The sequence below is a fragment of the Rhinolophus ferrumequinum genome, chromosome 17 (assembly GCF_004115265.2).
Source record: "Rhinolophus ferrumequinum isolate MPI-CBG mRhiFer1 chromosome 17, mRhiFer1_v1.p, whole genome shotgun sequence".
NCBI lineage: Eukaryota > Metazoa > Chordata > Mammalia > Chiroptera > Rhinolophidae > Rhinolophus > Rhinolophus ferrumequinum.
The window spans coordinates 9,963,880-9,988,529 of NC_046300.1; the positions used below are offsets into that span (position 1 = coordinate 9,963,880).

The following is a 24,650-nucleotide window of genomic DNA, read 5'->3' on the forward strand; positions in this document are numbered from 1 at the left end:
CCCCGCGCGGGCCGCGCCTCCCGCTCCTGTGCGTCATCAGCCTGCGCGGCGGCCGCTCCTGCAGCCGCCGCTGCTGCCACTGCCGGGAGCTCCATGGGCTTCTCCTGCGCGCTGCCGCGTGTCTGGCAGAGTCCAGGGAGCCGCGGGGCCTCGTGCCGGGGAGCCATCGCTGCAGCCCGAAGCCGGGGCCCGGGTCGAGGACTGCAGGGGGAGGCCGCGGCGGGAGCCACGTTAGGGGCCTGGGACTGGGGAACTGCCTCCGACTTCACGGTCAGTTGGGAGGCGGAACTGGAGTTGGTTGGAAAAGCTGGGGTGAGGTGAGAGGCGCGGGGCCGGGGCCGAAGCCGGAGGACTCGTAGTGGGAGAGGCGCGCGACGCAGATTGCTCAGAGCTGGAGTGGAAGTAGCAGGTCGTGTGCGTGTGTGTGAGAGAGAGACACCGGAGTGAGGGGAAGCGGACTTGGTGATTGTCTCCCCTACAGACCGGGGGCTGTCTCGGTCTCCCTACCCCCACCGCCCGGTCCTGCATTTTCCTGGTCCCTAGGATGGTTGAAAAGAAGAGGCGATGAAGCCCTTTTTAGCTTCTCGGTGGAAAGGTTCCGGGCCAGGAATGAATGCCCACTAGTCCCGAGGCGTCCTCAGTCCACCCCACGGATTCCCCCTCCCCCCATTTCTCTCTTTCTCTCTCTCTCACCGAACGCTGACCCAGGACCTTTCAGGATCCCCTTGCCCCGGGTGGTCGCCGGAGTATGATCCCAAAGAGAGTAGGAGGGAGAGTCCTGGTAACCGGCGCTGGCGAGGGGCGCAGTGCCCAGGCGTCCCCAGCGCTTCTCAGTGGTGGCTGGAAGCCTTGACTCGATGGGGTGATTTCTGGGAGCTGTGGACAGCTGCTGGGGGCGGGAGGGGACGGGGAGGCGGGGCGGAAGCCCAGGTGCTGGCCGAGTAGGAGTCTCGGCCTCCAATGTCCAGAAAGGATACCTGCAAGGTGGACATGGGGTCACTGAAGGAGCCCCAGCAAGGCGGGGCAGACAGGGTATGGCACAGATTTTAACAGAGCCATGTGGATAAACGGAGGAAAGTTAACCGAAAGTGATGGAAGCAAAGAGGGGATCTGATGACTTTTCTAAACGTCCCGTATTTGGGGAACCTCCCTGTTCTCAAAAGTGAAAGTAACCCTTGATGGCTTGGTCATCCAAAGAACGACCGGTGTTTCCCAGATACTGTCTTCAATATAGTTTCCCAAATGACTATTGGGATCTTGCTGTGGGTGGGCTTTGGGCTAGCTTGGAACACTAAGGCCAGTGAAACACGACGTCTGCCCGGAGAAGCTCCCCAGGCAGAAGGGAAGGCTCCAGGGCCACCATAATCACAGAACATGGTGGTTAAGAGCTATGACGGTGGCACCAGTGAGCACAGTGGGACAGGGAGGTGGGCCAGAGGAAGGTGCAGAAAGGAAATACCTGTCCACCTTCTTAAGCACTAAACTGCTAAGCTCCTAAAATAGATGATCACTTCTTAGTAGACTAGACATTAGTTATTTCTTATGTCTCTACGTAGTTCTTTACAGGTGCACCTACAGGGAAGACATATTGCAGGGTTGGACTTTGCCCTCCAGGGAAACGGAAGGGTGAAGCCGGAAGGATTTCCTCCCTAATGAAAACACAGGTGCCCCATCTGTTGTGGCAATAGACGTTTTTCTGTGTGGTTTGACACCTGGATCCCATGTGAGGAACTCTGTGGTAACAGAGGATGCTGATGTTAAAACAGGATTTTGTGGTAGAGATTGCTCAGAAAAGAGAGACCCTGGACATGGAATTTTAGTAGCTGGAATATCTAAGAGGATTAAGGATTTAAAAAGTGGCAGCAAATGGACAGATCAGAAAAGACACAGAAAGGAAAGTCTGAGTTTGGATACCATGGAATCATCTCAATATAAAATCAGTATGTCTTAAAAAATATAAAAGCTCTATCTGAACTGTTCCCCCGACAACTGACTAAAGGTTCCTTGCTGGAGAAGGGTTGGCAGTATTTGCTAAGTAATATTATGAATGATGTCTGACTTAACAGGCTAAGTAGGTGTGAGAGGTATAAATAGTAGAATATTCATTTTACATTCTCTACTAAAACAACGATACCTTCACTGATCGTTCTACTTCAGTGCGGCCAGAACATTTTTATCCCATTTGTTGTGATAATACATTAGACATTTTTAAAACCCATAAATTCAGAGTTCCTTTTTGGTTTATTGAAGCCATTCAAAGAATGTATGTTAGCCAGAAAATCCAAAAGCCAAGGATGGCACGTTATTCTGTTAAACCAGCTTGTTTTTCCATCACTGTCAGATTCTCTAGGGCGCATACTGTTTTGTAGGTCTGTCTATTCTAAACCTCTGCACCCTATTAATTTTATTTAACTCTAACTTACATAGTGCTTATTATGTACCAAGCACTTGACAAAGATTGACTGATTCAGTCCTCACAATAGTTCTACGAGACAGATACTATTATCCCTATTTTACAGATTGGGAAACTGAGGTGCAGAGAAGTTACTTGTCTTGACCAAGGCCACAGGTCACGTAACTGGCAGAGCCAGGATTTGAGACCAGGTAATCTAGCTCCAATCCCTGCACAGCTAATATAGAACGTGGTGCTAATGGGAAATTCCTATGTCTAACCCCTTTGGATAAGGGAAACAGTTAAATACAGGCTGATGGAGCTTAGAGGAGCTGAGGACAGCCCTCAACGGCAGAGAAGGCCGATGGATCTGGTACGGAGATGGCATGGAGACCCAGATTCCAACCACGTGCCTTACACCCACAACAGACACCTAGGAGCTCTTCAAACAATCAGGAAGTACTTGTTTGTGTGCCCGAGAGTCGCTTGTGTTCTCGAGGGCCTGAAGTAATAAGAAACTGAAAACACACACCTGCCTAAAAGGGGTTTAGGATTTATTATAGCCGGGGAGCCCAGGCACTTTGAGCTAGTGCATGAACAAGACAATAAAATATTGCTCGATTGAGACACATGATAATTAGACAAGAGGCCAGCCAATAATAAGGTGCTAATTGTGCATGCCAGGCACCAAGGGCAAGAGGTGAAGAGCTGCTGCGAGCCACTAGCGGGCAACGAGAACCTTACAGAGATGGAGTCCATCTGTCCCACCCAGCCTTGCTTCATTAAAGCAGTAAAAGCCGGTGACAGAAGAGCTTCGATGCCGTGCTGCGTCCGTGGTGCTGAAGTTGCAGAGAGCTCCTAAAAGCCCGAGGAACGAACATTTTATTCCCAATCTTTAAACAGAGGGAGCCAAGTTTTAGGCCTTTTCCTTTGCATTTTCACAATTAGCCTCGCACCTCAGAAAAGCAAAAGTGAGCTGCTGTTTTCCCTACAGATCTGTTTCCTTTAAACACTTTGCATTTGTCCTGCCTGTTTCTTGTCTTAAAGAATTTTCATTATAACCTGTCACAGTCTGGCCAGCAGGGCTGTATCTGTCTTGCTGCTCTACACATTATAACTTGTGATTACAGTGATAGAAAAATTGATATGAATACATGGGTAAAGTTTATTCTCATTTAGAGGAAGGGTCTTCACGTGTGTTTCATTTTGAGTGAGTGGCTGGGTGCTTCCCATGTCTTTCGTTAGGGCATGTGTGAGAAAAGGGGCTCATGTTTCCAAATGAGCAAATCTGGAAATATTTAAAGACACATACACACCCTGAGAGCACAGCCATAGAAAGCAACAGAATCCGAAGTAGAAATAGAGGAGTGATGTATGAATATTGATCTGTTGGGGGGAAAAAATGGTTAATCCCATGTGGACTCTACTTTCTTCCTGTTTTTGCATTTTTTTATTTGCCTTCCTCTTTGGAAGCAGATTTCCAGAGACAAATGGCTGGGTCATTCCTGGCTCTGAAGGTGCTGTGAACCGTGAAGGTGAGAAGACTACAGTTGCATGTCCCACCTAATTCAGTCACTCATCCAGGAAATGCCAGGAAAACACCATCTTTTCAATCTCCTACAAACTGTAACCTTCCTGGTATGTAGAGGCTTGGCGATTGAACTCTGGATTTTCTGGGCTACCGAGAAATGAGTTAGGATCAGTGGGAATGGAATGCCTTTGGGTGGGATCGATTTTTCATCTTAGGAAAATGAGCCTAATGGGATAAGTACAGTCCCGTTGCAGTAAGTTTCAACTTGGTTATGTACAAAGTGAGCATTTCTAAGCCAAGAAATAGTAGCAGGGAATCTAGAAAGGCAGGTTGGTTGGGAAGATAAGGATCTATGGTGGAAAGACTACTGGACATTTATTCCAGTGATCTGGACTTCGCCACACACTGGCTTTGTGACTTTGAGCAAGTCAGTTAACCTCTCTACGCCTCATTTTATCCTCAAATGCATATCTTACCAGGTTGTAAAAGTCAGAATAGATCCTGGATATGCAAATATTTAAACATTGAAAAATGGTCATGTTTAACTTTGGCTTTTAAAAGGCTTCTCTCTTTCACCACTTGGTAACATGTGATGCATTTTGATAGTGCTTTTTCCACTCTGAAAAAAAAATTAAATGAATGAACAAAAGGAAATGGTACTTTAGATGCCATATTTGATTGAGAAAACTGAACGTGCTCAGGAAAATTGCTAACAGTTATTGGTGCATTTCTTTTTTAATATTAACAAAGAATGGGAAAAGGAACTCAAGGGATGCGTTTGATAAACATATAAAAATCCAAGAAATTAACAAAGAAAAGGTTGAATTTATTCCTGACAATGGAGGAATCAAAATCTCAGCCAGCAAAAGACCTGAGCAATCAGCTCAATCTTCCCTGTTGTTTTGTAGATGAGGAAGCGGAGGCCCAGGGATGGTAACTGCCTGCCGGGCCTGAAGTCATGAGGTTAATGAGCAGCGGGACGGAGTAGAACTGTGTGTGGCCTCTTGAGGCCAAGCCATCTCCATTCTGTTTAGCACTAGCCTCTGTCTGTCTTCCAAGCTCTCTACCAGATGCCAGAGAGCAGCTCACCTGGTAGGCAGGGGCTGTGGGCGTTTCCTCGGTCCCAGGTTCCTCCCAAGGCTCTGCTCTTCCATGACCACGTACAGTACCTGGGATCAATGGGATCAGCACAGGCCAGGAAGCAAAATTGGCTTCCCTTCTTTTTTTTTTTCCAGTTTCATTGAGAAATAATTGACACACCTAAGTTTAAGGTGTACAGTATGATGGTTTGATTTACAGATATTGTGCAATGATTGCCACAGTAGGTTCAGCTAACATCCATCTTCTCATACAGAGAGAATAAAAAAAGAAAAACGGAAAACAATTTTTCCTTGTGATGAGAACTCAGAGGATTAACTTCCCTGTATACGATACAGCAGTGTTAGCTATTGTCATCATGTTGTACATTACCTCCCTATTTATTTAGCTTAAAACTGCAAGTTTGTACCTTTTGACCACCTTCCTCCAATTTCTGCTCCTCCCACCTTCATCCTCTGGTAACTTTTTTTTTCCTAGGAATTTGGGTTTGTTTGTTTGTTTGTTTTAAGGTTCCACGTGTAGATGAGGTCCTATAGTAGTTGTCTTTCTCTGTCTGATTTATTTCACTTAGCATAATGCCTTCAAGGTCTACCCATGTTGTCACAAATAGTAGAATTTCCTCGTTTTTTTAATGGCTGAATAATATTCCTCTGTGTGTGTGTGTGTGTGTGTGTGTGTGTGTGTGTGTGTGTCAACTTCTTTATCCATTCATCCATCAGTAGACACTTAGGTTGTTTCCATGTCTTGGCTATTGTAAATAATGCTGCTATGAACATGGGGTGCAGATATCTTTTCAAGTTAGTGTTTTCATTTCTTTTGGATATATTCCCAGAAGTGGAATTACTGGATCATGAGGTAGGTAGTTCTATTTTTTATTTTTTAAGGATCTTTCATACTGTTTTTCATAGTGGTTGTACCAATACAATTCCACCTGCAGTGTACGAGGGTTCCCTTTTCTCCACATCCATGCCAACATTTGTTATCTCTTTTTGATGATGGCCATTCTAACAGGCATATCTCACTGTGTTTTAATTTGCATTTCCCTTATGACGAGTGATATTGAGCATCTTTTCATGTACCTGTTGGCCTTTCGTATATCTTTGGTGAAATGTCTATTTAGATCCTTTGCCCATTTTTTAATTGGGTTGTTTTTTTGCTAATGAGTTGTATGAGTTTTTTAAATATATTTTGGATATTAACCCCTTATCAGATACATGGTTTACAGATTTTTTTCCCCATTCCATAGGTTGTCTTTTCTCTTTGTTGATGGTTTCTTTTGCTGTGCAGAAGTGTTTTAGTTTGGTGTAATCCCACTTGTTATTTTTTATTTTGTTCCTTATGACTTAGGTGTCATATCTGAAAAATCATTACAAGACTTACATGATGGAGCTTTATTCCTGTGTTTTCTTCTAGGACTTTCATGGTTTCAGGTCTTACATTTAAGTCTTGAATCCATTCTGAGTTAATTTTTGTGAGTGGTGTAATATATGGGTCCAGTTTCATTCTTTTACATGTGAATATCCAATTGTCCCAGCACCATTTATTGAAAAGACAGTCTTTTCTCCATTGAGTATTCTTGGCTCCCTTGTCAAATATTAGTTGACCAGATATGCTTGGGTTTATTTCTGGGCTCTTGATTCTGTTCCAGTAGCTTATTTGTCTATTTTTAATGCCAGTCTCATACCGTTTTGATGACTGTAGCCCTATAGTATAACTTGAAATCAGGAAGTGTGATGTCTCCTACTTCGTTCTTCTTCTTCACTATTTTTTGACTATTTGGGGTCTTTTGTAGTTTCATATGAATTTTAGGAGTGCTTTTTTTCTACTCCTGTAAAAAATGCCATTGGAATCTTGAATTGGGATTGCATTGAATCTTTAGAAGGCTTTTGGTCGTGTTGACATTTTAACAATATTAATTCTTCCAATCCATGAACATGGGATACTTTTCCATTTATTTGTGTCTGCTTTAATTTCTTTCATCAATGTCTTGTGGTTTGCAGAGTAGAGATCTTTTACCTCATAAGTAAGTTTATTCTTAAGTATTTTATTACTTTTGATGCTATTACTTTTGATGCTATTGTAAATGGGATCGATTTCTTTATTTTTCAGAAAATTCATTGTTAATACATAGAAACACTACTGATTTTTTATGTTCATTTTGTATCATTTTGTAACATTGGTTAATCTTTTCTGTTATTTTTCTGCTCTCTATTTTATTTATTTCTGCTCTAGTATTTATTCTTCTGCTAACTTTGGGCTCAGTTTGTTCTTTTTCTAGTTCCTTAAGGCATAGAGTTGGTTGTTCATTTGGGATCTTTCTTGCTTCTTAGTGTAGGGGTTTATTGCTATAAACTTCTTAGAACTGCTTTTGCTGCATCTCATAGGCTCTGGCACATTATGTTTCCATTTTCATTTGTCTCAATAAACTTTTTAATTTTCCCTTTCATTTTCACTCTGATCCATCATTTGTTCAAGTAGTGTCCCTTCTTGAAGCCTGGTGTAGTTGCAGTAACTAGTTCTCGCATTCTCTCCTCTTCTGATCCCTCCAAGCACGTTAGCTTTTAGTCCCTAAAAAAACCCAAACCCTTGCCTGGGTGATGTCACAGTGGCTGCTTGTCTGCATGTGGCACAATGTGGAGTCAGGTGCCATTTTCAATACCCTTAGGTGGGACCCTTTTCTGGTTGGTCTCTGACTAGCATGGGTGGGCTTTCTCTCAGAAAAAGTAGTGTGCTAGAACTTGGCCCCAGAAAGTGTTCCCCAGCAGAAGTGTTCCCCAGCAGAAGCAGATTTTAGGGACTCAGTCTTAGAGTGACTCCTGGCTGAAGCCTCACAGCCCTCCTGCTTCTTAGGGTGAGGCAGGATCAGTCTTCTCAGTGTTGGCTGGTGTTCAGCCAGGGCCCCACCTCAGCACAAGATGCGAAAGTTCAGGCCTGTGGTCTGTGAATGCTGCTGCACATGGCCCTCCGGATGGTGCCATTTCTGCATAACCATGTGTGGGCAAGAGAGCTGAACTGTAAGTAACCCACGGTCACTGGTGGGCACATCAGCACCCCTCCCCCTTTTGTTTGCTAGTTATTGGGAAAAATTAGTGATTGTAGTGAGTACTTAAAACTAAGATTCTAGTGAGGCTCTGAAATGAGAGCCGGATTGGGGGTGTGTCCTGTCTCCACTGCTTCCTAGAAGTATGAACTTAGGCAAATCTTTTCATGCCTCAGTTTCCTCATCTCTAAAAAGGGGTAGGAAACTCCAGATTTATACCTACAAGACATAGTAGAGGGGCGGCCGGATGGCTCAGTTGGTTAGAGCACGAGCTCTCAACAACAAGGTTGCCGGTTCAATTCCCGCATGGGATGTGCCCCCTGAAACTAAGATTGAAGGACAACGACTTGGAGCTGACAGGCCCTGGAGAAACACAATATTTCCCAATTAAAAAAAAAAAAAAGACATAGTAGACTTGAGGATCAAACAGGATGAGGTGTATGTAGCGTACAGCGCAGTAGCTGGCAGGTAATAGACTTTCAGGAAGAGTCGGGCCCCACTCTCCACGCAGCACATCCCACACTGTAGCAACAGGCAAGCCAAATGCCCATCTTGGAACCTACGGTGACGGAGGCCAGAAGGCAGTTCAGTGTCAAGTGGGGTGGTGCACCCAATTACAAAGGGTTCTACAACCTCTGAGAGTGTCCCATTCATGGACAGATATTAGTTGGGGAGCTAGATCAGTAATATATTGTTGCCTTTATAAAGATTTTCCTGCTAGGCTGCAGACTTCGTGGAAGGAAGAGTTAATACAGGAGATGGCAGCAAAAGCAACTAGTAGACATCGCCCATTAGACCTGGAAAGAAAGTTAGCCACCCTAAACAGTTTATGAAAAATCAGTGGACTCCTTGAGCTTTGTGTTTTTACCCATCTGTAGAACAGGCTGGACCAGAGTTTGGAAGAGGTCAGCTAGCCTAGCACAAGTATGGTCCATTAAAGAGACAGCTGACAGAAGTAAAATTGCTCACAGGAGAAAGAATGCTCTTTTATTTTTTTATTTTTAAAGCATCGGTATTATAGGCTCCCAGTAGCTAGTGGAAGGAAAGTCTGCTTAGAGTCCATTTCTTGGGTTGTTAGAAATGAGTCGCAGAGCTTGGAGAGCTAGTCCTTCCCGCTCACTTCAGAGACGACATTAAAGGTGGGTTGAAGTGACTTCTCCTCGGGTCCGTCAAGTGTGTATGAGGAAGTAGGAAGTAGAACTCGTGTTTCCGGCTTGCTCATTCCTCCTCTCCTCTTGCAAAAAAATGAAAAGAAGAAGAAGCCATGTGCTGTGCTCAAAATGTGGTCTTTGGTGGCAAGCAGAGCTGGTTTTAAATCCACTCCTCACTTTGTATGACCTTGAGAGATTTGGGGGTAATATCCCAAACCTCTGCACCCCACTCTTTCCTTCTGTGCCATGAATAATAAAAGCGACGGTGCTGGGTTGTTATAAGAATTGAAAGGAGCTGCTTTCTATGAGTCCTCCGTCATAATTGGCATTCAGTTAACCCTGGTGTCTGTCTCCATTCCTGCAGACAGCGCGGCAGGTTTTGTCCAAAATCTTATGTTTTAGACAAAAAATCTCAAATGGACTTTGATTTCCTCTTCTGTCAAACAGAAGAGTTTGACTAAAACCTATGAAATCGTCCCTAAAATTCTGACTCAGTAATTTTTTTTTGTTTTGCCAATCAATCTTATGCGTGGTCTTCTTTTAAAGTTGTCTCATTAATTTTTCTCATTGTTGCAACATAGGATAAAGCACATCCATAAAAAGGGAAAGCAGAATGCGTTACCCCAATGAGTGGTTGTTTCTACTGGTCCTTAATGTTTGTGACACATATTTTGTCATCCTATAGGTGGGTGTGTATTTTTTTTTAGTAGTTCTAGGAAGCCGGAAGGTGGTAAACTAGCCTATTGTAGTACATTAAATAGTCAGTTGTACTAAGTAGAGAGACTGTCAGCCTCCATGAGCTCTCCAAATCCCAAACTGTTTTCTGAAATGAAGGCCCATTGTTAGGAGTGGAGTGTGTACACGAGTGGGTTTTATAAGGAGGTGGCCGGTTATGAGGTAAGAAGGCAAATTTAACTTACCACTTCCTTGTCCCCTCAGTGAACTTGAATGTGTGTAGCATTTGGTTTGGGGGTGCAGTATTTTACTTTTTCAAGTTTTTTTGTTGAAGGTTGAGTATGACAGAGATAAGAGGCAAGAGGGAGGAACAATGTAGACTCGTTGGTAAAAATTTTACAGAAAAGGCCAGCAAGCTCTGCCTGTCTGGACACCTTCCTTGGCTGGCAAGGTGTGATGCAGACGATACGGTTCCTTTCCTTTGGACCACACCTTTTGGAAAACGTAGTGACTCATTCTGGTTTTTTTATGAAACATTTCAAACATAGTGATTCATGGTTCATTCTTCGTTTTTCTGAGAATCATCTAAAAATCGGTATAAAATTTACAATCCTTTTGGATCCTTACACAAATTAAAATATTATAGCCCAAATAAATTAATTTTCTATCTGATCAGATCCGTTTCTAAAGCGTCCAGGGCGTGGCCCATTTATTCATCTTTGAAGTTGTGGGGCTGGCCTGTGAATACTAAATCTGTCACTTTTGAAATGTGAGAAATTGTAAAAGGTAAACACTATGTTCTTAAGACCACAGGATTTAAACCATAGAAGGTTGTTGATATAATCATTAGGATGAATTTCAATCCAGGATTATAATAGAAATAGCAGAAAAGATGCTACCTTTAAGTGGCCCTTTCAAGTGATTGTTTACTGAGCTAACTAGTGAAAATTCATTTAGGTGAGAATCCCATCTTTAGGGCAAGTTCAAGAGGATATCGGACCAGCCCCCCCACAGAAATCCAACATAATACTAGGTTTATTAAAATGTTAAATATTCACCTGAAACAAATTTTGACCTAATTGAAAGCCTCCTATTTAAGGGTTTCTAATACCTTGCTGATGTTCATGATGTCTGCTAAGGAGTTGATGAAACAGAAATTGAGTTTTAACTGTGTAGATCTCACTAGTAGGGATCCAAAAAGCTTAATCCTTTATTTTTTTATTTTTTGAGTATTTGGATGATCCTTATTCTCTAAGCCAAAGGAAATACTTGTGCCTAATTTTGAGTTTATTGAACCAGTCTGTTTACAGATATTTCGTACAGGCCTGCCTGTCCAGCCCCCCTCCAGCACCTGCACTCTCTCTGCCAGGTCTGTCCTCCCTCTCTTCGCCCCCCTGCTTTTATCTAAGCGTGCACTTCACCTGGCACCGTGCCCTGCTGAGATCCTACCCCTTCAGAAGTCCTGGCCATGAAAAAAGCTGTTTATCTCACTTCTGGGTTTTGGGGGTTATTATTTGCCTCTCTGTTGAACTAGTCATTAGAAATCTATGTGTTAGGATTATTGTGGGGTGTATCTGTCTGATTTATGTATCCACTTACTCTGGCACATACTTGTGCCAGATACCAAGCTACAAAGCTAAACAAATGGGACGTGCAGGTTAGTAGGAAAAAAGCAAGTGAGACTGGTCTTACCGGATTGGGAGAGGGGACTGGCGGCGCCCGACCTGGCAGCACACACATCACTGTCATCCTTATTCCTAGTGTGAGCCCAGCACAAGTCCCTGCATTCAGTGGCTGCTCCCTAAAGGTCTTTTTGGGTTGAACTGAAACGAAGTGAGGACACGTTAGAGAGCACACGGCAAGGGAGTGGGAGGAAGGGCCGGGAGGGGGGCACTGGAGGAGCCAGCCCTGCTGAGGGTGTGAGCTGGTTGGCAGCAGTGGTACTGGGCATTCAGGGGCGCACCAGCCTGTGTGCCCCCTGCCCCACGACCTGAGCACCCAGTCCCGCCCAGCTCCTCACAAGCAAGGACTCATGTGGGGGCGAATCATTGGCCAAGAGCCACTCAGCCCCAAGGGTGCAGTTTCCCAAATTCAAAACAGAAAAAGAAGAGGTAAATATTTGCCTTTTCTGTACTTATTGGGGGCAGAGTGAAGGGAGTGAGTACTGTTTCAAGGTGATTTTCTTTCCCCATATTTCTCAGATTTTCAGTTGGCTAATGTAAGGAACACACGCTGATTGGAAAGCCACTTGCATTGCTGTTGGGGCGGCCTGAGGGTTAAGCAAACTTTTCCTAGCAGTGCGCCTGGACTGGTTTTCATTGGGAGATTTTGAAACTCTAAAGTGTGGGGTGGAATGTGTCCGTCAGTTCAAAGGTTAGTGTCTGGCTCTGCTAGGAGTGCCCTTGGCAGGGTGCTCTCCCGATCACAGGTTCTCTCACCCTGAGGGGCAGTGGGAAAACAGAGCTCCTCTGTACACGCTTTGGTCCCACATTGTCCAAGGTGGACCATTCTGGCTGCTTGAGTAAGAGTCACAGTCCACCGCCTTCAGGGTCCTACTTGGTGGACCTCCACCGTTTGGAATATGGCCCCCACCCTGAAGGTGAGCAGACAGGGCTCCACGAGGTGGGCCTGCGATCACATGGCTCATGCACGCTGCTCATGTGCTCAGGTATGAACACACGTGTGTGAGGGCTCCTGCGTGCCGGGCTCCGGACTAACGAACCGGCTGGCGGGAGAGCATAGCAGGCGTTCCCCGAGTCCCCTTCTTTTACAGACAAACGAATCTGACAAGACTTTGTTTCATTTGCTTGTCCAGTCCACAGCCAGTTAGCAGTGGGAAATAGAGGGGATGCTGGGAGGATTGGAAACTGCAGACATAGAAATGGAGAAGGGACAAAGGAGATGCTGGAATTACAATTAAAATAGTGTGAACAGGCCCGTGGGTGCGAGTGGGGAGCCCAGGGGACCCCATCCCCCTAAGGACATCGCTGCCTCACACATCCAGTGATTGAGCTTCCTGGTAAGGGCTCTGAATCCTTCCAAAGAAGTGGGTGGTGGTGTACTTAACACAGGAACCGCTAGGAAATCTGGTTTTCTTTTCTTTTTAAGATTTCCATCTTAACCATCCGAATGCTTAAAATGTATTTCTGCTTAAGAACTAGCCACCGTTCCCTGGGAAATTTACTCTTGGAAGAGTCTATTTCTCAGAAAAACCCCACCTGTGAAACAGAACTCTGGTTTACTCGAGCCCTTGCCGTACATAGAACCAAGAAGGGGCCACTGTCAGAGGACAGAACACAGTCATCCACTCTGAATGTACAGGAAGGATCTAAACGGGAGCGTTGCTCTAAAACATGTCTGCAGTCATCCTCTGTTTCTGAAAACCACACCGTTTGTGAGCACTGAAGAGCGAGCAGTTTGATGGAGTCCACAGGCTATGGAGAGAGGATCCTCAGGCTGCAGAAGCCAGAGGCTATGCTGTCTGTCACCGAGGCATCGGGTGGTGTGAACTGTAACTGACCGTCTCCGTCACACCGAGCTGTTCTGCAGGGGGAGCAGGAGGAGGGATGAGTGACGACTGCCCAGAACCAGCAAACTGCGGTAAAGAGCCAGAGAGTAAATACTGTAGGCCGTCTAGTCACGCATTCTCCATCAGAGCTACTCAGCTCGGCCATTATCATGCAAAAGCAAACTTCATTGGTTTAAAGTTTAGACAGTAATTGTGAGAATGTGGGTGACATGCCTACAAATCCCTACGGCAGCAAGAAAAACCAACAGAGTGGCTGCATCTGGAGGTTGTCAAATTGTTGGGCTTCAATCAGCTTTCGAATCATTGTGGGATTTCAACTTTTTGTTTGTTTGGTTTTGGTAGAACAGAGTTTAGCGTTTTAGAATTTGCTGGGCACAGGTCGAGGTCCAGACACTCCTGGTCTCTCATCTGCTGTCCTCTTTGGTGTTTCAGAAGGTGTCCCTGCATCTTTTAAGGTCTCTGGATTGTCACTGCCACCACTAAGTGTCACTGTTTCTGGAGGTCACAGGGTTGCTTCACTGGGAAATTCTGGTTGATGGACCATCAGGAGCCACCGCTTTTACTCTCCCCTGGACGATTATTCCAGTGTCATGACCTCTTGTTCCCCAGCTCCCAGCACAGCGTACCCAGAGTGGGACGGGCACTCCGAGGATCCGTCGAGTTGATGTGTCTTTGGACAGTACATGGCACACACAGTTAACTGCCTCTCAGCCGTTCCTGCTTTGCCACCCGGGGAGCAGAGATCCTGGCCTTCCTCCTTCATTACTAGTCTGTGTAACTTTTGACTCTAGAACGTTCATTCTGAGTAGTAGTTCCTGCTCTGCCCTCTCAGCTTTCTGGACACATCTTTACTTTTCATGACTGTGCTGTATTCAGTCCAAGTGCTTTCTCTTTCTTGGGGGTGAGGACAGTGGCGGATGAAGGAAAATTGGGCAAAAGGGTGGGGATAACCTAGCACGACCATGGGAAGCTTGACCTTGGATGCAGAACCACCAGTTTTCAGGAGAACACACACAGCCAGTGCTGCTTTTGAATTATTTCCTCGGCTGGAAAGTGACTTGAGTTTTCAGAAGCCTGAGGTGTCACTTGCTTTGCCGTTGTCTTTGCTGCTGGTGGCTTTTCCATGTCACCTCCATTGGGGAGCCATCACAGTTGCTGACTGAGAAACCTGGCTGTGATGCAGTGACGACAGTTTAAGATAAAGAAACAGAGGAGGGGTGTCTATACTTGCCGCGTCTTGCAGCAGCACATGCTGGGGACAGACTTCCACTGTTGGGCCTTAGTTACTTCACCACTGTCTGCAAGGACTCGAGCTACAGTGTGAGGAAGAAAGGCACGTGTTTCTGAAGGAAGGGGCCCTCCCTGGGGAGCACACGTGTGCACAGCCTGGTCTATCCAGGGGTCACAGTCTAGAGTTCCTCACCAGCACCCCCAACTCCCTCAACCCTCACACCAACCCGGTGAGGGGGTGGCTGGGGCTGGACTGTGTTATTTTCACAGGTGAGGAGACAAAAGCTCACAGAGCCCTCAGCCAGGGGGTGGAGGATCATCCTTGGACCCATTGCCCCCCATTCCTACACTTCTCCCCCTCACCCACAAAAAACAGAACTCAGAGTCTCTTCTCCCTGGAAAAGAAGCCCTTTGGGCCGTAGGGCTCACACCCCGGGCTTGTTTCAGCATCTTTCCCATCCCGGTGACGCTTTGCCTTTACCACTAGTTAGCAGTACGGTGAGTTACAGCGTCTTCATGGTTGAAGCTCAGCACTCCTCCTGGGACCACTACTCCTTCCTACTCAACCCTGTTAACTGCAGGCAGCTTCAGCGTCCAGCTCTGGGCTTGTCCTGGGCATAGAGGCAGCGGTGTTACTGCCGAGAGAGTGCTCCCAGCGGAGAGAGTGCTCCCAGCGGGCTTGGGCGCCCCCCGCCGTGTCTGTTAGGTCCCTATTTGAACATGCCCTCTGAGATGCTGTCTGCCCAGTAGGTTCCTAAAAACAAGGAGACCTGCTCTGGCTGACCTTGGGCAAGGCATTTGCCCTTGGAAGGCTCCCTTTCCGTTATCTGTCACGTGAAGGCTGTAGGCAAGGTGGCCAGATTTCCCAAAGCTGATGCTCAAGACGGAGGAGAACTCACGGTTTAACTGAACAGAAGGTTCAGGCAGCTTTTCTGCAGGAGGCTCACATGTAGATACACCTGGCTCACTCTGGACAGGTAATTTGGTCAAGTCTCCTTGATGACAAGACAACAGTAAATTTAGGGGGCCTCCTTCTCTCTTCCAGATGCCAGTATGGACAGAATAGCTTATGATGCTTGTGCCCACCCACCACTTCCGAGACATTGAGCGGAAGCCGGAATACCTCCAGCCGGAGCAGTGCATCCCGCCTCCCGACCCTGGTCCTGTGGGAACCATGTGGTTTATCCGTGACGGCTGTGGCATCGCTTGTGCCATTGTCACCTGGTTTCTGGTCCTGTATGCGGAGTTTGTGGTCCTCTTTGTCATGCTGATTCCATCTCGAGACTACGTGTACAGCGTCATCAACGGGATTCTGTTCAACTTGCTGGCCTTCTTGGCCCTGGCCTCCCACTGCCGGGCCATGCTGACGGACCCCGTGAGTATGTCACACTCTCCTCCTCTGGCCCTGGCGTGCCCGCTGCCTGCATGTTGCCCCCTGGCCTCAGGAATGTGGAGAACCGGAGAGCCAGGGCTGGGGTGGCAAGTGGACTCGGGCCCCACTGAGGGGGTGCTATCTGTGCCACAGCCCTTCAGTCTTGGTGAAGATACTATACGTACAGTGGTGTGTACATTAATGGAGCCTGCAGTGGGAGGGGTTCTGTCCCGGGGAAGCCTCGCCTCTAGTTAGAAAGGTGCAGTCAGGTAACCATGGAGCCCGGGGCCTGGTGACTGGAGCTGAAAGCATGATGGGGGTTTCAGGACAGAGCTTCGCAGTGAAGACAGGACTGGCACCGGGTGGATTTGAAATGAAAGCCATAGCCAGCTCCAGGAACCTGCACGGAAACGGCCTTCACTTTGTTTGGGCACGGCTCATCTTTTCCTGAAAACCTGGGCGAGCCTCTTTTAGGCCAAAGCAAGTGCCTCCCGGTGAATGTCTGTGGGGAAAGCCAGTGACTTAGCTAAATATACCCAACTGTGCCAGTGGCTGTTGAATGTCGTTACCTGCTGTTAAACCCTCTGTTGCTGTTCATTATCTTGTATGGGAAAGCGGGAGGGCGGTATTTGATAAAGACCTCCTGTGGCTTCATTGTTTGGGGAGGGTGAGTGTGTTTAAATTAAGAAAGGGAAAGCATCTCGCAGATTTCCCTTCTGTGAGCCCCAGGGAAAGCTCAGTAAAGATCTGGGTCCTGAGCTAGTTCCCTTCCCGAAGGGCTCCATTTCTTGCTGGTTCAGGTGCTGGATTGTTCACCCGTCCCATCCCGAGGGAAAGCAGCTTTCCCAGCTCAGTCACCTGGCAGCACCAGTCCAGACGGTGCACGAGCCTGGGGAGTTCCGCACACCTGTGGGCGGGCGGGGCGGGGCCTGCTGGCCCAGAGCTAGTGCTGCTTGGGGGTCATTGAACAGCTGTCACCTGAAGGAAATGAAGTACCTGCTTACAATCGGAAGTGTCCCAAAACTCAAGGGTATTACAGAGTTTTCCCAACAGCATCCACTTGGTCCTACTGGAAACAAGTTAAGGGTTCATTCCGAAATGTTTATGATGCCCTTGGTGTTGGGGACACGGGCATAAAAGATAGGATTTTGCTCACTTATCATTTAGTTTCTGTTAAGCCCCAGGCACCATTCCTACCTTCAAGGTTCCCTCTGTCTAAAAGAGAAGGTGGGCAAGGCCAACCTGTGTGGTTAAGGTCCTGGAATTGGATGTAGCTTTCCCTTGCTGTGGCGAAAGGAAGCAGGGTTGCTGAGGAAGAGCAAGCAGGGGAGGGGGAGCTTAACCAATCCAGGCTGGGGTGGCTGCCTGGAGGAGGTGATGCCAGGCCAGTTTTTATTAGAGCGGTGTACGTGAGCGCATGCGCTGGTGTGTGGGTGGGCATGCTGAGGGGCCTTCTAGAGCCCCTGAGGATGTTCAACAAAAGAGTGAGGAGATTGTCACTTCACAAGGGTCACTCTGGCAGCAGTGAGGAGGAGCCCTGGGGGCACTGATGGGCGGGACAAAATGAATGGCTGTTTATTGAGGGAGAGGTTTCCTGTGGGAGAGGTTCCATTCTGAGCAGTGGCTACTGCAGTGAGCAGACAGACGGACCCCTGCGCTCGTGAAACTCACATCCTCACAGGGGGGGAGGCAGCAGAGGTGATTGAACTCGGTCACTTCAGAAAGTGACAAGTGCTGTAAAGACAGTGAAGCAGTGTGATCAGGGGCCAAGGGGACGACTTTACATCAAGGTGGTCTGAGAAGTCCTCTCTGAGGCGGTGCCATTGGAGCTGAGACCTGAGCGACGTGCGGTTGCTAGTCCGGCAAATGAAAGCCTGAGGGCAGAGCCTTCCAGGAAGAGGAGAGAGGCGGTAAAGGCCCAGAGGTGGGAGCTCGTGGGTATTTGAGAAACAGGTCTAAGACCAGGTGACCGAAGCACAGTGAGTGGGGATGGGCTAGAAGAGGTGGGGAGGCTGCAGAAGCCAGATCACGCAGGGCCTTGTGGGCCTGAGGGGAACGCTGGTCTTTATTCTCAGTGCATTGGGAAGCCATCCGAGGCACGATGTGACCTGCCTTGTGCTTGGGATGGGAGTTGGATGGGGAGTAATAGAAGCAGGAAGATGAGACGTGTTGCACTGGTCCACACGAGCTGTGTGGCTCAGACCAAGGTGGGAGTGGTGACGCTGGAGAGAAGGGATATATTTTAAGCCACTAATTCTCAAACTTGGCTGTACGTTAGAATCCCTTGGGGAGCTTTTAAAAAGTACTGCTGACTGAGCCATGCCCCCACCCCCAGAGCCTACTCTAATTTGTCTGGGGTGGAACCCAGGATATTGGGATGCTTTAAAGCTCTCATGAGGCCCTCAGGTTCATCCCTGAGACCTTCCGTAAAGAAGAGCTGACAGAATGCAGAGACATCGTAGAGTGCCTTCCAGGGTGGTCTTGGCCTGAGCAGCTGGAGGGTTGCTGGTGCCATTTATTGAATCGTAGTCTGGGGAAAATAGATTTTAGAAAGGAAATCAAGGCTTTTGTTCTGGCCAAACTATGTCTATATTACATGTCAGCAGAGATGCCAGGTGGGTAGCAGATAGCCAGCCAGGTCTGGGGCTGGTGGAGGGTCTGGATCAGAGAGTGGAGTGTAGAGGTGATTGGTTTCTCGAAGGCACGTGAATCAGGGAATGACCCTCAGCGTGGTGTGTTGCTTGGCTTCCGATCCCAGATGAATGAGAGCCATAGACTGTATCCCAAACGCAGTCAACTTTTCATAGGGCTGTTTTGCTGGTGGCCCCAAAGAAAACTGGGCAAAAAAATGAAGCACTTGTCAAATATCTACCATTGTTAAGGGGGGCAATGCAAAGCATGTCCTGTAGACAGGCCGCGTCTCTGCTCTCCTTGCCACCACCTGCCTCTCCCCACTCCCAGCATGTGACATCCTATGCAAAACCAAGTGTGTACACGGAGATGGGGAGCTGCAGTAGCTAGAGCTTCCAAGAGCAGAAGCGGGAGCCCCGATCTCACACTGAAAGCAGATCGAGTAGGGGTTCCTTACTGACGCCGCAGGGGAGTCTGTTTTTAGAAAGGCGTCACTGCAGGGTTCTAAGGAATTCCCTAATAGGATTATAATGTTTGTGTGTAACTTTCAGAGAAAGTTACATCCTAAGGTTATAAACCATGTGTAACAATGTATATACATTGTATATCATTTTGGTTTTGTAGTATTACTAGTTAAAAAAAAAGATCTAATAGTTTTCCTCAAATAGTTACTGTACCACTTCCAGCTTTGAAATTCTTATTTCAAATGTAACATCAGAACAATTGCAACCACCACAGTTTTCTGGACCCTTTAAGCTGGCATTTAGTACATGGGTTCATGTAATAGTACATGGGTCCACATAGAGCTTGAACAGAAAAGGGAAGAGGGAAATGACTGACAAATGTGTAAGCTGCCCCCTCAGAGGGGAAGCTCCCATTGGAGAAATGGGATAAAAGGGATATAGGCCTGGAAAGAGGGAAGGGGACAGGTAGGTGCCTCACTGGGCAGGTGGGCTGGCCTGGAGGTGGCATTGAGTACAGGTCAGACTGGTGTTGGATCTCGGGGTGCTCTCTCCTTGCCTGCTCTGAGGTTGTGTAATTCATCAGAGGCTCTCTCTGTGCTCCTGAAACACTTCCGATGTTTGGAGGGCGGGAGTGGCTCAGAGGAGGCAGCCCTCGACAACAGCCTGAACTCACAGACATTTATCCTGGACCCCCTCCCTCTCCTTTCCTCCCTCTCCCAGTCTCACCACTTTCTCTTTTCCAGTTACAAATACAGTTTAATTCCTCATCCTCTGAACTCCCTTAGGACTCCTGAGGGATTCCCTTTAAATTGTAGATCTGGGACGATGTCTTTCTCCCAGAGGGTGCTTAAAGCTGAGAGCCATCACTTGTTTCTTTTTGTCCTGATTGCCAGGAAGCTCAAAGTTTGCACAAGCACAGCAATTGTGCAAACGCTTATGATAAGCAAGCACTTTTTGCCCCTCCTTTCTTTGGACCTAATAATCTATTAACCTCATTATAAATTATCTCAAATCTCAGATTTTAGAAAAGGAGGACGATAAATCAATTCGATTTAACCACATTGCTAATGAAAAGAAAATCCGTCTGTCTGCCCGCCACTCCTGTTGAGCCCAGCCCTGTGAAGACTCCACACAACTGTCTCGGACAGACCACTGCAGGCCACTGATTTTGGTCACAGTTGCCAAAACTCATCTGGGGACCTATTGGGGCTCATTCCAGCGTGCAGTTGGTATTCCCTTCTGGAGTCTCACTCGGTGACCTTACTGAGCACAGTGTGTAAGAACCAAGTAGCAGGTATTTCCTGGGGCCAGCAGCATGGCAGCATGACGTCAGGCCGTCGGGATCACAGAGGAGCAATGATGCTGGGTGACAGGTGAGGGGCCAGGTGCAGCCAGAGAAGCGCCGTGCCCACCTTGCCCAGGGGTATTGCACGTTCCCTGTGTGAGGCCAGGGGCCGTGCCTCGCCTCGGGGTTCATTGGAGTCAGGGGCTGCGTTCTCTCTCCTGCCAGGCAACTTCTCAGACCTGCCACTGAGCAACTTAAACAAATGCCGACTGAAAACTCTAGCATCTGGCTCCACAGAGAGGAGAACGGCCAGTTGGGGATTAGCTGCCTCCTTCCTGTCTGTGGAGGAGACAGGCGACCTTGTGACACAGGCCTGGGGCGCTGGTCATCGCGTTCTGGCAGAACTGTGAGAGCGCCCCGACCAGCACACGCCTGGATCCCGTGGCCCCCGGAGCAATTTGAGCAAGTTTCATCCTTGTTGCTTGAAACGAATGGGAAAGTTGAGTCCTCGGCACCACTGGTGTTTCTTTGGAACCTGTCTCCGTTGCTTTCCATTGTGTCCTTTTTGCATTGTCCTGTCATCCTAGATTCTTACTGAAACAGGCCTTATTTTCCTAGGCCTGTTTGAATCATGGTAGTGTGATGATACAGTTGTTGGCAGGAAAATGGTATTACAGCATCGAGGCCCTAAAACAAAGCCTCTTCAAGTCATTTAATAAAAATATCTGATAAATACGTAAGCTGTCTTCTGGTAGCGCATGGGTGCGAGCCGGGGATTGCCTGGTCTGAAACCTGGCTCCACCTCTTAGCCGCGTGATCTTGGGAAGTTGCTTCATTTCTCTGCGTTAGTTACCTCAAGTATAAAATGAGGAAGATCACAGTCTCTACCTCGAAGGTTTATTGTCAGAATTAACTGGCAAAATACAGTAAAGCACTTAGAACTGTGCCAGCGTGGAAGCTCTCAATGTTTGTTGTGTCATCATTATTATTCACCTTCGATTTATTGACTGCAGGCTCGTGCCAGGCCCTGGGCAACGCCCTGGGCTGCGAGTTGAAAGGCATTCTCTCCGTCTTCCAGGAATTTATAGTTGTGTAGGAGAGATTCATTAAATGTGTAACCAAGTGATAGTTGTTATACGACAAGTACAGGTCGTGGGAGCACAAAGGCCAGGTGAGGGCTTCTGACCTGGGAGTGGCCTGGGCCACCGGGGAAAGGCAGAGGGGGTGACCTGAGTGGGTTTTGGTTTGGGTGCAAGAGGCAAGGAGGTCCTGACAGACTGCAGGGAGGTGCTAACACAGGGCTCCTGAGGGCTCTCCCTGGAAAGCTGGGAAGTCACAGGGCGCGACTGTCTGGGGCAGGAGGTGACAGTGAATTGGTGGTCCAGGGCCTTCTCTGAGCCTGCCCAGGGCTTGGACTCTGTGCCAGGTGAAGGCCCCAGGCAGCCTGCGAAAGGTTTTGGGCAAAGAGAACATGATCAGACTCATGTTTTAGAAAGCTTACTCCAGAATGTAGTGGGGAGAAGGGATAAAGGGGGGGCTGCAGGATCGAGGGAGAGACTGGAGGCCCGAGGACCTCAGAGATTCCCTAGAATCCGGGGCACGTGACAGTGGAGCTGAACGCAGGCCATGACATAGAAGGGAGGATGGGGGACTCCAGGCCCGGTCGGGGCCAAATTCACACGGGGAGGTAGGTGAGGCTGTGGGCAGAAGGGTTGGGGGTGACCCCCATCCTTGTACCAGGATGACAGGGCAGGGGGGTGTGCCACGGGCCAGGGAAGGGAGCAGGGCAGGGACAGTTTGGGGAGAAGGTAATGGGTTCAGTTCTAGCATATTTAATTTGGGGGGTTGCTTTTAATTCCTTTTGAACAATCAGGTGGAATTATGTGCAGCTCGAAAAGAGGTCTGAGTTGGAGCTGGCGATCGTGCATCGCCACTGGGTGGTGAGAGGGGAAGGGTGTTGGGGGGTGGGGTGCACATGGGGGGGGCTGGTGGTGGACCCTGAGGAACGTCAGTATCCAGGATGGGCAGGTGCACGAGAGAAGGGGAGACATGGGGATCCAGAGAGGAGGGGCTGGGGGCCCGTGAGGAGACCCCAGGGAGGTGAGGGCTAAGCATCAACCGTTGGATTGGACCACAGGGGGTTAGTTAGTTGCTCAGTGACCTGGTGAGAGCGGTTCTCTGGTGTGGAGGCCGCAGGTGGCAGTGAGCAGTGAACTAGAGTAAGTGAGAGGTGAGCAGAGACAGCAAGACGCTTAGCCCTGACGGGGAGGGAGAGTCGGAGTCTGCTCTCCCACGAGGGAAAAGCCCTGAGGTGATAGTGTGGGCCCCTGAGGGTCAGGATGCCCTGGAACCCTTGTGCTCCGAGACGGTGGGTACCTGTGCGTCTAGGGCGGGGGCAGGGAGCTGCAGACTAGGAGGGGTTTACGCTGAGTTTCTCTCAGATAGAAAGGGAAGTACGGAGGGGCCGAGGAAGGCACCGGGAGTTTGGGCTAGCCCCCAAGGGACACGGTGGATGCAGCCATATCACACCTCCCTCTCCTAGATTTAAATGGATCCCACTAGGGCCGAACAAATATTTTAGAAGCATGTGAGCATCTGTGTGGGTCTGTAGCTTTTTAAAAATGTTTTTAACTTACCATATGCACAGAGAAAAGACTGGAAGAATATACTCCAAAATGCTAATAGTACTTCTCTTTGGGTGATATAGAATCAAAGGGTGGGTTTTTCCCTTTTAATTTTCTCATCTGTATGTCTTTTAAAATCATGAACAAGTATTACTTAGGAAATGAGGGGCAGAGTTAGGAATTTTGGCCTGCCAGGCTGCAGTGAGGTGCTTTGAGCCATCCCTGTGAGAGGTTTAAGAATGGGGGGGCGGGGTGTCTCAGTAATGCAAGCCTGACGCCATTGGCAGATGTCTCAGTGGGCCTTCCAGCTCCCTGCCTTCGGACAGAACAAAATTCCCTATCATGAACTAATAACAGGAAGTTCTGAAATTGGTGGACATAAGCCCAGAAGAGCATATTCTTTTTTTAAAAAAAGAAAGAAAAAGACGTCTGAGGCAGAGCCTGGAAAGTGCCTGTGTCACAGACTCCTGTCCCAGGGCTGGCACTGCTGGTCTCTGGCTCTAAGAGACGGGCTCCCGGGGCAGATGGGGACTTACCTAGACGGGAATGGGCAGGAGATTTACGCAAATGGGTCACACTGGGGGGACCAACTCTCAGAAAGGCCGAGCTGTTCCATGGTGCCTCCTCTCCGATCTTGGGGTGCAGTAGCAGGTGACAACGAGAAGACCACGTGAGAGCTCAGACTGCCCTTTGCAGTGGAGGGGTTTCCTCTCGCAGCCCTTTATGTGGGGCCTCCTGAGGTTTACAGCAAATTCTGGTGGCTGGGACCTTAAAAACCAGGTATCGGGGGTGGGGGGAACCCAACCTGGGCCTTCTTTTAGGAAAACTCAGCCCCACTGCTTTGTCTCCTTGGGGATGATGTGCCTCCGTGCTTTGCCCTTGTACATGTAATAATAGAGACTTCCGTTTGTGGCTTCAGGATCCATAAAAGTTGCCTGAACTCAATCACTTTTTACATTAAAGAGATTTAAAAATAAGGCCCTCTCGGCTTTTGTAGGACCCTGTCCTCTGCCTGGGCCAGTGCCCTTCCCAAGCCCCCATTAAAATCCACTCCTCGGGGTGGGCTGGGCCCTCCCTGCCTTGTGAGTCAGACCTCAGCTGTGACCCTTCACTGGTGCCTCCAGGGGGACCCTCAGCTGAATCAAGATGTGATGGTCATAGCATTTTGGTTACAAACTTCAGGAAAGTTGGTTATATTCTTGCTTTGGGTAGCTCCTCCCTGGTATAATTTTTTGCTTGTATTTTTAATGAGTTTTTTTCTTATTGCAAAAGCCATATGTTCATACTAGAGTGTTTAAGAAATATAGTCAAGAAAATAAAAATGACCTGTGATTCTACTGTGTGAGATAACCATTAGTGCCCTTGCACATATCTTTGTCTTTTTATATATGTATATATATAAAATCTGTACCAGAATGGGCTTCTGTTCTACATACTGTTTGGAAATCTACTCTTCCCTTTAACAATCTGTCATAGGTGTTTCCCATGTCAGTAGCTGTGGACTTTTATGGCCTGTTTAGGGTCAAAACTATGTCCTCAATGTCACTGTACAGACCATATAGTCCTTGCCTCCCTAAGTTTGTTTGCTTTTAAATTTTGTTTTTTTGGCATCTGACTGCATTTTGCGG

At 47.8% G+C, this 24,650-nt stretch overlaps 1 protein-coding gene across 4 annotated transcripts in view; it reads left to right on the plus strand.

Annotated features, from left to right (window-relative positions):
* The first annotated feature begins 28 nt into the window (after positions 1-28).
* The window catches only part of ZDHHC3 (zinc finger DHHC-type palmitoyltransferase 3), a 41,109-nt gene continuing 16,487 nt past the window's right edge, over positions 29-24,650 (plus strand). The window contains exons 1-2 of one of the 4 annotated variants that reach the window (XM_033132175.1): positions 29-270; positions 15,692-16,021. In XM_033132175.1, the coding sequence (XP_032988066.1) occupies positions 15,716-16,021 (306 nt within the window). In that variant the 5' untranslated portion in view covers positions 29-270; positions 15,692-15,715. The remainder of the gene's footprint in view (positions 271-15,691; positions 16,022-24,650) is intronic. The other 3 variants (XM_033132176.1, XM_033132177.1, XM_033132179.1) reach the window with 3 other exon arrangements.